The 16833-nt window shown below is 54.5% G+C and overlaps 1 protein-coding gene across 1 annotated transcript; it reads right to left on the reverse strand.

The window, feature by feature from the left end:
* Nucleotides 1-3726: 3726 nt before the first annotated feature.
* Nucleotides 3727-11920, reverse strand: NR2E3 (nuclear receptor subfamily 2 group E member 3). Its single transcript, XM_008151389.3, is given in 10 exon segments — nucleotides 3727-3859; nucleotides 6438-6543; nucleotides 6781-7027; nucleotides 7813-7988; nucleotides 8089-8337; nucleotides 8419-8522; nucleotides 8665-8791; nucleotides 9909-10008; nucleotides 10010-10051; nucleotides 11876-11920. Coding segments are annotated over 10 exon segments (1329 nt in total).
* Between the last annotated feature and the right edge of the window lie 4913 nt (nucleotides 11921-16833).

Consider the following 16833-nt stretch of genomic DNA (forward strand, 5'->3'; position numbering starts at 1 on the left):
CTTTCTGTAATAGGGGCTAGCTGCTAGCTGTCGAGACCGCTGGGTAGAGCAGGCAGTGAGCCTACATTTAGGATCCTCACCAAAAAGGCCATGAATAAGTAGCAGTATCTGCTAATAGAGGGCTCAATAGTTCAGTTCTAGTTTGTCAAGCTTGTTCTGCCACTATATTGCATGAATTTGGGAAAAGTCATTTGCCCTTTCTGGACGTTAGTTTTCCTATCTTGCCCAGGTTTCCTTCTCTGGATAACTCCTCAGGTCTCAGTGTAAAGCACAACTCTACTAGGAAATTTCTTCTTCCCCCTTAAACCAGGTTGGATGTCTTGTGTTCTCAACAGCTCCCAGTATTCGTGGCATCAGAAACTTAGAGGTAAGCTTCTCAAGGCAGAAACGTGACTCACTGTCTTGTTGACTCAGATTCCCAGCACCTAACAAAAGGTAGCCAGCCCTTAGTTATTGGATAAGAGCATTGTGTGAGATCAGGATTTCCCAATGCCAAACCAAGTCTCGGGTGAAATGGAAAAAAAAAAAAAAAAGTTAATTTTCCTCTAACACTATATTCAGTTTTTAAACTCTTAAGATTTCTTTTAAAGTTTTTATTTACATTTTTGCATTAAATTACATAGAAATTATAATGATACAGTGAATTGTTTCTAAATTTCTTCCGTCGGCCAAATAAGACCTAGAAATGCCATTTGTAAAACTTGTCCCTGTGACTACTGAATTTACAACAAATCTTTCCGATTATGAAGATGAGAGCATGAAGGTGCAGGGAGATACAAGTTATAAAGAGAAAAGCACTCTGATTTAAGAAAAATTGTTCCTTCCATAGTGGGTAGCAGCACAGTGTCACAGAGCCAGGGACAGAACCATGAAAGGAGATAAGACACATGCGATATTTAATCTTTAGACATTCGGGCCTCGTGTTGCCATTCGTCCACTTTTTCAGCAAATACCGAGCCCACGGGTCTGCTTGGGCTGCACTGGTGAACAAAGCAGCACGCCCTGCCCTGTGGAGCTTGCATTCCGGGGGGGAGACCAGGGAGGCCCACCAGGGGGAGACCGGTCATCCATGATATCCAGGTTCCACGACCAAGCTGCATTTATTAATTTGAAGGGTGCTTCTTGGCACCTGTGAGTCTTTGCCCTTTCTACCTTTAAATACTGCCTTAAGGGCGGGGGAGAAGTGCCTCACCAACCGGAAACTGCAGCTGAAACGAGCGGCTCAGAGAGGCCACAGGGACTGCCTGTACACTTCATAACCACAGACAGTTCTGGCATTGAGGGCACAGAGCCTTTCACAGTATCCCCTCCCAGCAAGGCCATGGATGCAATGAAGAGGTATTGTTACCCATCCGAATTCCAGTGGGGCCAATTTAGAGCCAAAGGTTGAATAGATGCTGGGCTGTACTGAGAGCTGCATGGTTAGGGAAACAGAAGCCACTCCAAATATTCCAGGTGAAAAGGACTTGATACAGTAATTAGGGGCTTAAGATCCACATTGGAAGAACTGGAGAGACCAAGGTCAGAGAAGCTCCTGCAGAAGGTAAAGATCTCAGCCAAAAGGTCAAAAGTTTGCAGGAGTTTGCCTGAAAGCCACTGCAATCCTAAAGAAGGCCTCTGGAAATCTCTATTTTCCCACACATCCAGCTGCAACTGCCTCCGAAGAATAATAGTTTGTGCTTACCTTCCAAGTCCCATGTGAGTGCCCTTCTTCCTTCAGCAACCCATGGAGGAAGGGATCATGGGAAATGTAGTTCTTTGGAACCTCTGCAATGAACAAAAGACTAGAAGGGGGTGGTATTGATGCCAGGTTGACCGCAGACAATCCAGCTTATGGACTTCCTCTAGTCCTCCAAGACTTCCTCCTGGAGATCCCAAGCAATCTCCCAATGTAGACACTGCCTGCGAACTTCAGCAGGTTGTCTTTGCAATGAAAAGGGGAGAGTGTAGAATATATGTGCACATCTGGTCATATTTTAACTCTGTTTCTTGCCAAAGTTCCTTTGCTTAGGCTTCCTAAAATAGGTCTTTAAACCTTATGGATAAAACTTTTGATAGGGAATTGGGTAGCACTGTGGCATAGACATTAAATGAGCCAAATAACTGAGGCAAGTCTTATGCTTTTGGAAGATAAAGAGTCTCAACTAATTGGAGTGCTTAGCTAGAAGGGGCTCAAGCTGGACAGGATTTGCCATGCTTTTTCATCTCTGGGCACCAATCTAGCTATTGTCATTTCCAAAGAAGAGTCTTCTGAACCATTCTTCCTCCATCAAGGCAGGATCTCTCTGTCGGCTAGAATTTGTACACAGGCTAAAGGGCAGGGAACCCCAAGGGTTTCACAGATTCCTCACAGGATCTTTTCCTTTTCCATTTCAAGCATTTCTTCTTTGAAGACAAAAAATGCAATGACTGTTCGGTGGATTCCAGGCGTAAAAGGGGCATGGGGAGGAGGCAGTGCCAGAGATGAGCAGAGCTAAGTAGTCACAAGAGTTGAGTCTTCTCTAAGCCTCAAGTTGTTTCATTTATATATGGGGATGATTGGTCCCTCCCCCAGAGTTCATGTGAGGATTCAATAACAATGCAATCAGTGCCCACCTCACTGCCTAGTATAGAAAGTGCCTGATATGTTAGATTTAGTATTTTAAAAAATATTTTATAGAAATTTTTATAGAAAGAAGGAGAGGGAAAAAAGAGAGAAACATCAATCAGCTGCCTCCTGCACACCCCTACATGGGATTGGGGCCGCAACCTGGGCATATGCCCTAACCAGGAATCGAACCAGCAACCTTTTGGTGCATGGTATGATGCCCAATCAACGGAGCTACACTGGCCAGGGCTATGTTAACTTTTCATTATTATTATTTTCTAGGTCTTCTGGGTCTCTTTGAAAATGATGTGAGGTTTGTCTCTGCTTCATCTTTCATAAGGAATTAAGAAGTGATGGAGATTCCCCTTCACAAAAAGTGCCTGCCTATGAGATGGATGGTGCTCACCTTTGCCTATGGAGGGATGAGGAGGAATAAGGAGGAAGATCGAGAGAAGCCATAGGATGGTGAGATGCCATCTGGAGAGAAGCTTGAATTCATAGACGCTGACTCGGAGTGAAAACCAAGTGGATCTCTGGCCCCTGTGCCCCTTCCTCAGTCAGGCCCTCACAGGGAGGGCTCTGGCACATTCGTTTTCTGCTTTTGTGTTTTCACTTCTTTATTGAGATCGAACATAAAACAGTAATGTGCACGGCTTAAATAATTTTTATGAATGAACAAACTTGTGAAACCACCTCCGACCAAAATGAAGAACATCTCATACACACCAGAAGGCTTCCACGGGCCCCTTCCCAATCATCCCAGCTCCAACTCTTCCAACGTCTATCACCACCTGTTAGTCTTGCCTGTTCTGGAACTGTGTGTAATGGAACTTGTGCCTCACTTCTCTTGTTCAACTTTTATGTCTGAAATTTATCCATGTTGTCACATGTATGGGTGGTTCATTCTTATTTGTTTTCTACTCACTATATGGTTATACTATAATTTATTAATTCTACTGTTGATGTACAGTTTGGGCTATTATGAATAAAGCTGCTACTCACTATGTGGTTATACTATAATTTATTGGTGGACAGTTCTGCGAGGCACAGGTGGAATTCCTGAGTCACAGGGCAGGCGAATGTTGAACTTCAGTAGATTGTTTTCCAAGGTGGCTTTACCCGTTTTACTTCTGCCTCCGTTACTTTTTGAACATATCACAGAGGAGCTTCTCCATGGGGGTATTCCCTATGGTCTTTCGGAAAAAGAGGAGCTCAACACGTTCGGAAGTGATAAACCTTAAAGACGGGAGGAGCAGGAGCAACTTCCCAAACCTGAACAGGAGAGAGGACAGGTCAGTTTGATTATCAGCGTCTGAGCACAAGACCTGGGGGCACTGCCCCAGGAAAGGCAGAGGGGAGGAAAGGGGAGGAGCCCAGGGTGAGGAGGGAGGAATTTTGAGGAAAGGTCCCACTCCCTAGAGAGTTGTTGCCACCTACCCCTGACCCACGTGGACCCTTTACAATATGTTTAGTTGAGGAGTGGGATGAAAATGGTTTATTATGTGTAAAGATTATAAAGAAGTTCTTTATGTTAATAATATATACAATTACTGTGATAATTAATACTATACACATTTGAAAAGAATAAAGTTCCCCTCTGTAAGCCACCCAGGATGATAGAGTAACACATTAGTGAAAATGTTCTGAAGTAGAATCATAATTTTTGTGGCTGAGATACTCCTCCAGAAAACAAGTAATTGTAGTTTTAAATAAGAACTACAAGTGAGTGTCCTCAGTGCCGAGAAGGTGGATGGTGAAGCCCCAAGAGACAGATGGGGCCGGGGGGGCGGGGGGGGTCGCCTTCCTTGGGTCGGAGGCCTGACAGCTGGGGTCAATACTAACGTGAAGAAGCCGCTCCAAAGTGCGGCTGCTCCCTGCTCAGCTTCCTCCGAGGAGCCCATGGGAAGCCTCCCCCACCTCCCAGTCATCTAAGAACTTGTTTGCCAGCCCCAGGGCTTGCTTTCTCCTGTGAGTGCGACTGAGTGGCACAGAGCAGCCACACCCTCCCTGTGCCTTCCCCTCGTCTGTGTTTCTGATCCAAGGAGGGTCAATGGAGCCACTACTGCAGGGGTGGGGAGGGCCACTGGGATGTTTATCACATCATTCCCAGGCCATACGGAATTATCCACTTAAACATCAGCCTGCTATGTTTGGTCGAAAATTTAATTGACTCACCCCTAACGCCTTGGCAAGGCCAGACCAGATGAGTTTGCAGGCCTCATATGGCCCTCGGGCCGGACGCTCCCCACCCCTGCACCAGCGGGTCACAACCAGTCTTTACAGAAAACGAGAACAAGTGTCAGAGTCAATTACACAGAGTGAGGGGCAGGCAGGATTTGGTGGACTTGGTTTCAGTGTCAGTGTGGGTGCTGGGCTGTGATGGGAATTGTATTTCTTCCCGGGTGTTGCCGTTTTTAAACACTGCAGTGTGGTCTCTGTGCCAGCCGGCGCTCTCAGAGAACTCACTCTCAACACTCAGGTCTGCCTGTCGTTACACTGAACTGCCATAGACATGACATAGGAAATCTTAACCAGAATTTTGAAATTTGATACAAAACCAGTATGCCCAGACATTTCTGGAAGCTGATTCCAACAGAAACTTGGCCCGGGAGGCCTCTGCTGTCTGTGTGATGGTCACCCTTAGGCGGCCGTGCACACAGCTGCGGACACCTTTCTGTGCAATGTGCGAGGCCCGGGACACTGGGACTCTTCTCCAAGGGAAATGACCTCTTCTTGCGACCATTTTTCAGATTAGGGTTGATTCCAGGGTGTCCATGCTAGCTTACTTCTTCAGAGAGAACTGCTGGGAGCCCTAAGAGCATGCAGATAATGTGGTCTAAAATAGCCAATAGATTCCTGGAGGCCAAGTGCTCCAACCGTGCGGTATCCTTTGGTGCTGGGACAGGCTGGGCGCCCCGCCCCCCCCCCTCCCCCCCCGACCCATTCACACACTCTCAGCCTGCAGCTACTGTCCCCCAAACCCAGCCGGGCCAGGCTGTTGTCCAAGCACATGGCTTACACAAGAACATCCCCCGGAGACGTCCTTCCATACCTGCATCAGACCGTATGCTGCCTCAAAGCCATCTTTGCCTCCTGACTTTCCTTTCTCTTTCATGACTACCGCTTCTCACATAGCTCCTCTTCCCTTACGTCACCCAAGTGCCAGGTCTGACCCATTCCAGCTTCTAGAGGCTCTCTCATCTGCCATCTCCTTTCCACTCCCAAGGAGCAGACTCCATGACTTCCCTGGATGATGGCAGCAGCATCCTCTGCATTCGCTGCCACGTTAGTCTGCACCAAATCAGATATGGCCTTGGCTGGCATCCAAAGTCCTGAACAGGCTGGCCCCAGAGTACTGTTCTAGCCTCATCTGCCTCCTCCTCACTGGCAGCAATCTGTTTCACCTTCCAAACAGGGCTCTTGTCATAAGAGCACAGCCGAGTTTGTCTCTCTCCCTTGGTAAATTATGATTTCTCCTTTTAGGCGCTAGCCTTCCTTCCAAACCTAGCCTTGCCTCCACCGAGCCCCTGCCAGTTCTGCCATACACCCACCCTCACTGGGTCTCTGCCTCCTTCATATCCGTACAACCCCAATGCCTGACCAGGTCTCGTCTTCAGTGTAGTCACTGCCGGGCTTCCCTGGGAGGCGGGAGGCTGCACTTTGTCTTACACACATTTTGGTTCCCACTCTCGGGGCCTGGGACTGTGCCTGGCACGCAGTACACGTGGGATATGCTGAACTGAGACCCTTGACCTGTCTAAGTAGTGCAGCCCTGAGGTGGAGCCAGACAGATGGGCAGGGGGTGAAGAGGCGAGGGGTAGATGTGCAGGGAGGCATGTGCTCAGGTCACCTCACGGGCTGGCTGGGGTGGTGGGCCTTGCTGTGCTGGCTCAGCATCACTTGGGACTGGTCCTGCAGGGCCTCCACATGCTCAGGATCCTTCAGGCCCCGCGTTTCTGGAGAGGAGCAGCGGCAGTGAGCTCCTCTCCCGCCGGCCCTGCCCCTCACAGGCAGCCAGGGCCCAGGGAGGGTGTGCCCCGCCTGCACTCTCTCCCCCTGCCCCCCGGGAGGAAGTCTGCAAACATCTGGGTCTAGGTGGGTTGATAGAGGGGAAAGTGAGAGCCAGAAGGAAGTCACTGGAATTCCCATTCTTCATTCCCAACCACTTCTCTGGTTGGACAGAGACCAGCTACCTGGTTTGAAGAGCACCAGGGCCTTCAAGCAGGCGAACTCCGTGCGGTCCACGGCCAACCCCCGGAACCGGGAGATGGTTTCCTGCAGGAAGCGCGTCTCCGCACTGGCCAGCGCCGTCCGGCCCTGGGAGCCGCCAGCAGCTGAGGCCTCGGGTGCGGCTAGCAGTGGGCAGCTGTCCAGAGGCAGAGACCACTGGATGGCTCCAAGGAGGAAGAGTTCGCTCCAGGCCTCTTCCAGCAGGATCACCTGTGCTCGGAGAGGGAGGGCCTGTGCTGGCTGAGACAGCCTCTCAGCCCCAGCCTGCAGCCCCGTGCCTTCGGGAGGAGCAGGAGCAACTCCTGACTCATCCAGGGGCCCGGCTGCCTGGGTTCCATCCAGAGCCACACCTGGAACATGGTGGGAAGCTTGGAGCTGTGGGAAGGTAGCTTTGGGGACACGGCCCACGAGCACCCTGCACTGAGTGAACTTGGGAGACGCAGCCTGGGTTCTGGCTTAAACCCTGGCTCAGGGCTTAGACCCTCAGTGTGCCCCTCAGGTTTATCATGACAGGTGGGTCTGCTTGCCCACGAGAAGTCCAGGGAGCGTCTTGGTTGGGCTGAAGCTCAAGCCCTGAAATCAGAGGCCTTTGTGCTTCAAGGGAGCCCATGCTTCTCCCCAGTCTCCGGACATCCCCTCTGTGCTCACGTTGGTCAGGGTGTGCAGACTACCCTGTGACAGTGCCTGTAGGACCTGAGGTTTGTCTAGGAGGAGAGCAGACCAGGGGGCATGGTATTGCCTTCAAATCCCTGGTTCCTGTGTGCCCCTGGCCATCACGGTCCCCCAGGTGCTCACCCAGCCACAGTCTCTACCCAGAGAGGTGAGCCACCCCAACAGTCACGGACCTGAGACTGTGCCCCTGACCACCCCTGCCTCACAGGCATGTGCATCCCCAGCCGTCACCTCCCCAAGCCACATGCACCTCCAATCATCACCTGCACAGAGAGGTATGTGTCCCCAGCTGGCGGACTCCTGGGGCCACCCGATGAGTATACCTGATCTCGGAAGGGCAGGTTGGAGAACACAGGCAGGCTCTTGGCCCACTTGACAGCCATGAAGAGCAGGCGGGCGGACGTCTCATGGATGCTGTCCACACCACAGGGTGAGGAGGAGGAATGTGGGGACGCGGGAAACTCGGGGTCATTGCTGGTGACATCGATGTTCTCATCAGCTGTTGGAGGAGGGAGCTGTGACATAAGCCACTGCTCCTCAGCAGGAGGAAGGAGTGCTCGGGGCCCGGGTGTGGGGATATAGGCCATCCTCCCGCTTACCATCCTCTGGCTCCAGCTTAGCATGGGTTTCGGCCATTATAAAGCTGGCCATGAACTGGTGATGCCCTGGAGGTGTGACGGCCCCAGGCCCCAGGGCTCTGGCTGCAGAAATAGGTGTGGGGCCCCGTGGGCTGGGCCCTGTGGGGGCCAGGGAAGCCACCAGGGGCTCCAGCCGGGCCTCCCTGCCTGCTTCCACCCTGTCCAGGCGGATCTGCGCTGTGCTTCGCGGCTGGCGCTCATGCTGCACAGCTGGGGAGGCAGGAAGGTTAGGACACCCACCAGCCACGTGCCCAGCTCCTGTCACACCGCTCCGCTGGCCCTCCCACTCACCATCCTGGTTCATGCCCTCCTGCAAGCACTTCTTCAGCCGGCAGGCCTGGCACTGGTTCCGGTGGGCCTTGTCCACTGGGCACACCCCTGCCCCCACCTGGCACCTGAGGCAGGGGGAGCCCCGGGGTCAGCATCCTGCTCAGGTGCTGGACCGGGGGCTTTGGACACTTCCTTCCTGCACTCTCCTCCCGCTCGCAGGGACCTTAGGAGCAGGGCTCTCCGGGCAGGGGTCCAGCCCGCCCTCACCTGTAGATGAGCCTCCGTCTAACGCTCCTCTTGAAGAAGCCACTGCAGCCATTGCAAGCATAGATGCCGTAGTGCTTCCCGCTGCTGCTGTCTCCACACACACGGCACTGGAGCGGGGGGCCCACGCCTGAGGGCAGGGGCAGGTGCTGGGTGAGCACACACCCCTCCCACCTCTTCAGGGACCCCTCTCTACCCCTCATTCCAGTTCCCATTTTGAGAAGTATCTCCCCTATTACACACGCCCCCAGCCCACCGCACCCACCCCACTCCTGCCCTCTCCCCGCCGCCTGTGGCCCGTTTCCAGCTGGCGAATACTGCCTGCCCCACATCCCACCTGCCAGCCCCACATCCCACCTGCCTGCCCCACATCCCACCTGCCTGCCCCACATCCCACCTGCCTGCCCCACATCCCACCTGCCAGCCCCACATCCCACCTGCCTGCCCCACATCCCACCTGCCAGCCCCACATCCCACCTGCCTGCCCCACATCCCACCTGCCTGCCCCACATCCCACCTGCCTGCCCCACATCCCACCTGCCTGCCCCACATCCCACCTGCCTGCCCCACATCCCACCTGCCAGCCCCACATCCCACCTGCCAGCCCCACATCCCACCTGCCTGCCCACATCCCACCTGCCTGCCCCACATCCCACCTGCCTGCCCCACATCCCACCTGCCTGCCCACATCCCACCTGCCTGCCCCACATCCCACCTGCCAGCCCCACATCCCACCTGCCAGCCCCACATCCCACCTGCCAGCCCCACATCCACCTGCCTGCCCCACATCCCACCTGCCTGCCCCACATCCCACCTGCCTGCCCCACATCCCACCTGCCAGCCCCACATCCACCTGCCAGCCCCACATCCCACCTGCCTGCCCCACATCCCACCTGCCAGCCCCACATCCCACCTGCCTGCCCCACATCCCACCTGCCAGCCCCACATCCCACCTGCCAGCCCTCTGGGCAGGGGGCTCCGGCTCCTCTAGCCCACAAAGCATTCTGACAGCACCACTGGGATCTCGCCAACAAACCCTAAAGGGCACGCTCTCTCTTCTCTCCTTCCTATCAGCTCATTGTCCGGACCTGGCTCCGCTGACCCCAGGCTTCTGGGATCTGGGTTCGCCTGCAGGTTCCCTCACACCTGCTCACAGCCTGTGGGCTGGGCACGAGTCACTCTGGCTCCTTTCATGGTGCAAACTTCGCTCCCCAAGGGCCGAGCCCTTGCCTCCAGGAAAGCCATACCTGTCTGCTCCTCCCCCAGGCCCCATCGGCCTGGAGACTCCTTCCTGGAGGCAGCCACAGCTGTCGGGGCAGCTGCAGCCGTGTGGAAGCTGGAGGGAGCTGCTGTCCAAGTTCTGGAAGGTCCCAGGGCAGCCTCCACCTTCCTGCCGGAGGGAGGCTTCCTGGGACACTGAGCCGATCAGCCTCCACCTCCCTCTCTACTCTGCCCCTCTGCTGGTGCCCCTGGCTCTCTTCTATCTAATTCTCCCTTTCCCTGGCCCTGGCGACCTCCCTCTGTCTTTGTCTCTCTCCCACCTCTCCTCTTTGCCCTCTTGCCTGCTCTGTTCCCTCTGTCTGACTCAGGAGCTGCCCCAACGTCCTCTCACAGCAGGGGGTCTGGGTTCTGAGGATTCCTCTCCCAGGGCAGCGCTGGTGAAGCTGGTGATCCTCTTAACCTTTACTGTCTCCACAGGGGAGCCACCGGCCACACCTGCAGCATTACCACGGCGCCCAGGGCCGGTCCGCCCTGCCGCCACCCCGCCCGCAGCTGCCAGTGCCCGATGCTCTCCAGCTGTTTGCCATCCGGTGCCTCCAGGACTTGACTCTTTTTGAGGTGCCAGAGGCTTTCCGCACAAGTGTGTGTGGCTGTGTGTGGCCCTGTGCTCCTTGGGTAGGTCCAGCTCTCTCCACCCCCCCCCCCCCCCCCCGCTTCTCCCCCAATCTCTTGTTAAGGGACTGCCGAGGACACAGGATTCCAGGGTCCTGGCCTCCCTGGACCACAGCTTGGAGGCAGCGCCCACACACAAGGGAGTGGGTCCACCGGAGGCTCTGAAGCTAGCTTGGAGGCGGGAGGCCTGCGGCGCAACGAGGAGGGTCACCTTCAGGCCTGCCAGGCAGCAGAAGAGGAGAAGGCAGAGCCAGGCCCGCAGGGCGAGATGAGGACACAGCCCCCGGGCCTGGCTACAGGCTCTTAGGCGGCCGCACCTTCTTTTCCTGACTTGGCCTCCGTGCTGGCCCCTCAGCTGGCCCAAGACCTAGGCTTCCCAGCCTGAGCCCAGTGATGCTTCCGAGGGGAGGAGGCAGAAGGAGGCGTCTCCCTCCTTGGACCAAGCACGGAGCCTGGAGGGAGGGTGGAGAGAGCAGAAACAGACCCGAGTTCAAATCTCTGCTCCCTCACAGGACAGCCATGTGTCCCTGAGCAAGTGATTTAACCTTCTGAGCTCCAGGTTCCTCATCTGGAAAAGGGGTGACAAAAGTACCTTCTTGTATGTAGGAAGGGACACTAAGTAAGGAGCATTTCCGTGCTTGGTACTTCCTATAGGATAACGAACAATGGATGCTGCTGTTGTCAGGGTTCCTGAGGAGATCAGAGCGCAATCCTCAGGGAATAGCCTTTCCTCTCCCTGCTCCCCACCCCTCCCCCACTCCCACCCCCACCCCCTGCCCAGGAGGGAGCAGAAAGCCATGTTGTTCTGGAGGGGCCACCGTCCTCAGCAGACCGGGCTCGCCTCAGGGTGAGCCTGGAGAAGGGTGACCCAGCCTTAAAGCCAAGGAGCAGCAGGGCAGTGTGGAGCTTCTGGGAGGACGGGTGGGGTGGGGCAGGGCCCTGTGTACGTGGCTTTCACCTTCACTGTGACAGAAGCACTGCTGGGGATTTGGAAAGTCAGCTCGAGGGAATTTGCAGGGTAATCTTCTCTCCGGGGCCTCAGAGGATTGAGGCCATGGGCTGAGGCCATGGGCTGAGGCCTCGAACCTGACCCTCTGCCTCCGTCCTCCCTGCGCACCCCTGTCCTGCCAGGCAGCCCCTCAGGACCTCCACTGTGAAGTCTCTAGCTCCACCTCAGCTCCACAGCCAAGGCCAAGGGCATCTCCCTTGAACTTGGTTGACCAGTCCTTCCTTTCCGAAACTCTTCTTCTGAAACTCACGTCGTCCTGCCTGCTCTGAACTTGTCATCACCTCAGTGTGCCCAGCGGTGGCCCCAGCAGACCTTTCCCCCCTTCTCGGCAGCCTTGTACACATTCACAGCTCCCATGGCAACTTCCTACCACACTCCTGCCTGGGGCTCCGCCCCCAGCTTCCAGCCACAGATCCACGCAGAGTCTGGTGTGGAGACCAGCTCCACAGATCCTACCCAACACGGCCGCCACGTGTCTGCGCAGAGGTGGGCACTGAGCCCAGGATGAGGGGCCGCCTGGAGCCTGCATGTGCCAGGAGGGATGCGCCTGAGGCCAACAAGGGGACTCCAATCCTGGGTCGGGGCCCAGGAAGACCTGCTGGCAAAGGAGCTGAGAGGGAAATCAGGAGCTTGGCCCATGGCAAGATGGAAGGGGAGGCCTCAAGGATGGTGGCATCGACCAGGTCAAGTGTCCTCTGAGGCCATTTGTATCACCAGTAAAAAATGGGGGAGCACTCCAGGAGAGTTCTTACACAAACATCTGCAATATCATATTCAAAACTCACAGCAACCCTCTAAAAACGTTATCCTCACCGAGGAAGAGACTGAGTTTCAGAGAGGTTAAACAATTGGCTTCAGACCACACAGCTACTGAGTGGTGGGGAGATGGGGGATGGAGACAGGTTTCAAACCTGTGTCTGATCCCCACACTCCTACTTCCCACCGAGGCACTCTCCAAGGAGACTGCCATCTCTGGCTTGGACAGCAAGAGGTGACTGGTGCCCTTGGCCAGTGGTTCTGGAGGAGGGGGAGAGCCTCCGGCCCAGGTGGGAGGGGGGACTGAAAGCAGAGACCCATTAAGGCAGGAAGAAGACAGGGCTAAGGGCTTTGTAGGATGGGGGGCATTAAGGAGACTTTTTTCTATCAAGGGAGATATTTTTAAACAATATTTAAGGAGTTCCCTTTAAAACTGGGAGACACAAAGAAAAGGGAGTCAAAGCGAGTGAGGATAAAGCTGGTGGTGAATCAACTGCCTGCTACCTGAGCAAGCCTGAGGGTGGCAAAGTATGAGTAGGGGCCGGCTGTGGCCTGGGCAGGGGCCACCTTGAAGGAATCCTAGAGCTCAGGACAGTCCAGTATCTTTCTGGCTGTGTGAGCTTGGGCAAATCATTCTGCCTCTCTGTGCTTCCGTTTCATCATGTCTAAACTGGGTGGCCTAGTGTTGGGATTGAAGGAGATGACACTAAGGCATTAGCCCAGTCCCAGGTGAGAGGGAGGAGGCAGGTGGAAGCAGGCCAGAGGGCAGAGGCTGGGGGTGACCATTGTGGGGAAGGGACTCAGGGAGAGACTTCAGAGCAAGCTCTGAGGCCCAGATGAGGTTAAAGATGGTGCCTCTACAGGTGGACAGTGCGGTAAGGTATCCGATTTCCCCTGAAGCCCTCAGCAGGGAGGCAAACACTGGGAGAAGGTAGATACCAGGATTGCTCCCTGGCTCAGTTCCTCCCAGTAAACGCATCGGAAGGACCAGAGGGAAGGGTCCTCCAGGCAGGACCTGGCAGCTTTTTCTCTGCTGCTCCATCTGCCAGGCCTGTTCAGAGCTTGCCTCCTCCAGGGCGCCAGCCCTGCCTCGGTCCACCTGCTCTCCCTGAAGAGGCCCTTCAGGGCCAGGTCCTGTCCTTAGCATTCAACCTCACTCCAGGTCAACTTTCTCTCCTCAGTCCAGATGAAAGATTCCAGGGACCAGGTTCAGAGTTCAGGTCACCTTGATATGTGGGTCACAAGGCACATAAGAGACAGGAATCTGTTTTTAACTTGTCTGTATTCTCTTGCTATTCTATAGTGGACAGTGACATGTATTACTTTAGGATGGCAAAAAAATAAATCCATTGAAAATAAAGATGCCTGCAATGCTTGACCTGCCCCAGCTTACGCTGTTTATTTTGACTTTATTCTGTTAACCCCTCACTCATTTTGATCCCTGCTGAGGTCCTCTCAGCCCCTGGCCCCGGTTCTTTGGCAGGTCAGGCCCAGCCAGAGCCGTGCCGGTGCAGCCGGAAAGGATGACAGCCAGCAGGACGCGGGCAGGGGAGTGTCACCGATCTGTGACCACCAGCTGCTGGGGCAGATGCCAAAGGATTATTCAACCCAAAGCCTTGAATCTGCTGACGAAGCTGCCAGAGGCCACCTTATCACTAATACTATTATTCCCCCAGAGGACAGGTCATCAACTTCCTTCTGACTCCCTGGAGGGTGGGGCTGGGGGCTGGGGCTGAGGTGGGAGAACAGAAGATGCATGATAAGGCTGCAGGACGGACTTCCCTCTAGACTTAAGACCCTGGAGGGTCAAGTCCTCTGCCCAGCCTGCTTGGGCCTTCACAGCCTGGATTACAGGCCCCAGACTGAGAGATGACCTGGGTTCTGCCGAGGAGGGAGGGAGAGGTTTCTGCAGTGACCGGTCAGGCGGGCTGGGCTGATGGCCACGGTGCCGCCACGGGTCCTCACTACCTCTGAGACCGCGGAGCGGGCGGTGAGCTTGGTGGAGGAGCTCATCAGACCCAGCAATCCCGCTTCCAGGAGGCCGCCCCGCGCTCACAAAGGCACGTCTGAGGGCTGTCCCCGCAGCGATCAGAACCCCGTTTGCAGGGGCGGGCTCAGTGCCCCGGCCCTGCGGGGGGCGCTGCTGTTTCTGCATCCATCCCGGGAACAGGCCCCGTTCCCACCTCAAAGCCAAGCAGTGAAAGGCGTGGACAGGCTGGGGGGCGGGGCGGGGCCATGGGGGCTAAGGACACATATGTAATACCGTAATCAGTAAAGAAAAAGCCAGCATGAACAGCGTGATTTCATGTGTCTCGGGGATTTCTGCACAGATCATGGGACTCCTTCCTCCTTGGCAGGACCTAAACGATCCAACAGTTTCTTTTTCTAGAGCGATGAGCTGAAGAAGGTTCGGGACTCCAAGAGGCAGACACCAGCAGCAACATTTCTCAACAAAGTCTCTACTTTCTTTTCAAGATAACATTTAGAAACAACCAGATACCCCCCCACAGTTTTCCCAACTCTTGGCTAGGGAGGTTCTTCTGGAAGTTTTAAAGGTCCGAGCAGGACGCCGAGGCGCAGGCCTGCCGGGCACAGTCTGTCCAGCACATCTGGTCTGCACGTTGGGGTGACCCCGTCCTTCTTTGTGACCAGATGACCAGTGAACAGCTTCTGTTTTAAGTTCTCCTTCCTCTCAGCTGTTCCATCTCCCGCACAGCTATTATAAGGACGCCACCAACGGAATTGTCACCACGAGCAGAAATTGTGTGTTTTGTTTGAATGTTTAATAATGAAAATGTGTTACAATTATAATCAGGATAAAATAAAGCTCTTTCCTTTTTAAAATTTATTGATTGAATTTAAAGAGAGGGAGATTTGTTGTTCCATTCATTTATGCATTCAGTGATTGATTCTTGTATGGGCCCTGACTGGGAATCGAACCTGCAAACTTGTGGTATCAGGATGACGCTCCAACCAGCTGAGCTCCCCAGCCAGGGCAAAAGCTCTTTTTAATTTTAAAAGAGAATGGCTAATTTGAAATGAATGTTACCAATAATAATTGTAGGAAATATTTATCAATAAATTGTTAAGCTTTATAGATGAGAATGAAAAGGGGAAGGCCTGGCCCTGGAGTTACCCTTTTTATGCCAGAGCTTCCCAGGGGCCAGCACTGAAGGGTCAAGACCTGGCATAAAAAGGGTAACTCCAGGCCAGGCCTTCCCCTTTGACCCTTTAGTGCTGGACCCTGGGAAGCTCTGGAGGATGGGTGTTGGGGGCTGTGCTCCTTGGAAACCAGCACAGAGTATTATACAAGCTTAACCAGCACAACCACACCAGCTGTTCTAGCTGGCTGACCCTCCTGGTTGTAACGTTATCTGCAAACAGAGCAGCCCAAGGCAGGGTCTTTCATCCTGGGCACTACTGACATGGGAGCCAGAGAGCGCGCTGCTGTGGGATGTCCTTTGCAGGATGTTTGGCAGCATCCCGGGCCCTCTCCACACCAGACGCTAGCAGCATCCCTTGTCCCCAGTTGTGACAACCAAAACGTCTCCAGACGAAAAACCACCCGTGGTTGAGAACCGCTGGCCTGAGCCACCGTCATCTCACGCTTTCCTAGGAACAACTCACCAAGTTTGTCTTCACAGATGCGGGAAGCACTGCGTGACTGTTCCTGAGGAGCCCGGCCACCAGGCGGGCCGTGCGCTGCCTCAGGCCTCAGGTATCTGCAGTCTCAGGGACTATTGGGAAGGATGCGCAGTGTCAACAAAGGTTTCTCCGAAGGAGGATATTTTATTTTCTTCTTTATATTTTTTTGAATGTTTAATAATAAGCATATGTTATGATAATCAAGATAAGGCTTTTTGTGTTTTTAATACTCTTGCTAATTTGAAATAAATATGACCAATACTAATAATCCTATATAATAAAGAAGTAATATGCAAATTAACCCTCGTGCCCCACAGGATGGCTGCCTACAACCACGCCAGCAGGGGTGTTACTGAGGGACAACCAGATGACTGAACAAGCAGACTGCATGGGGTGACCAGGCCAGTGGGGGGGCGGGGGGGAGGGCCGTGAGGGGCAACCGGGCCAGCAGGGGGGGGCAGTTGGGGGAAACCAGGCTGGCAGGGGGGCAGTTGGGGACGATTAGGCTGGCAGGGGGGCAGTGAGGGGTGACTAAGCCAGCGGGGCGGGGGGAGGGGGCCACCAGGCTGGCAGGGAGGGGGCAGTTGGGGCAACCAGACCAGCAGGGGGGGCAGTTAGGGGTGGTCAGGCTGGCACACAGAGGCAGTGAGGGGCAACCAGGCAGGCAGGCAGGTGAGCGATTAGGAGCCTAAACCGGCAGTCAGACATCCCTCGAAGGGTCCCAGATTGGAGAGGGTGCAGGCTGGGCTGAGGAGACCCCCCCACCCCCATGCACGAATTTTGTGCACTGGGCCTCTAGTCTATCCTATATAATAAAACCTTAATATGCAAATCGACCAAATAGCAGAACAACCAGTCACTATGATGCG

This window comes from Eptesicus fuscus, chromosome 2 (assembly GCF_027574615.1).
Source record: "Eptesicus fuscus isolate TK198812 chromosome 2, DD_ASM_mEF_20220401, whole genome shotgun sequence".
Lineage (NCBI taxonomy): Eukaryota > Metazoa > Chordata > Mammalia > Chiroptera > Vespertilionidae > Eptesicus > Eptesicus fuscus.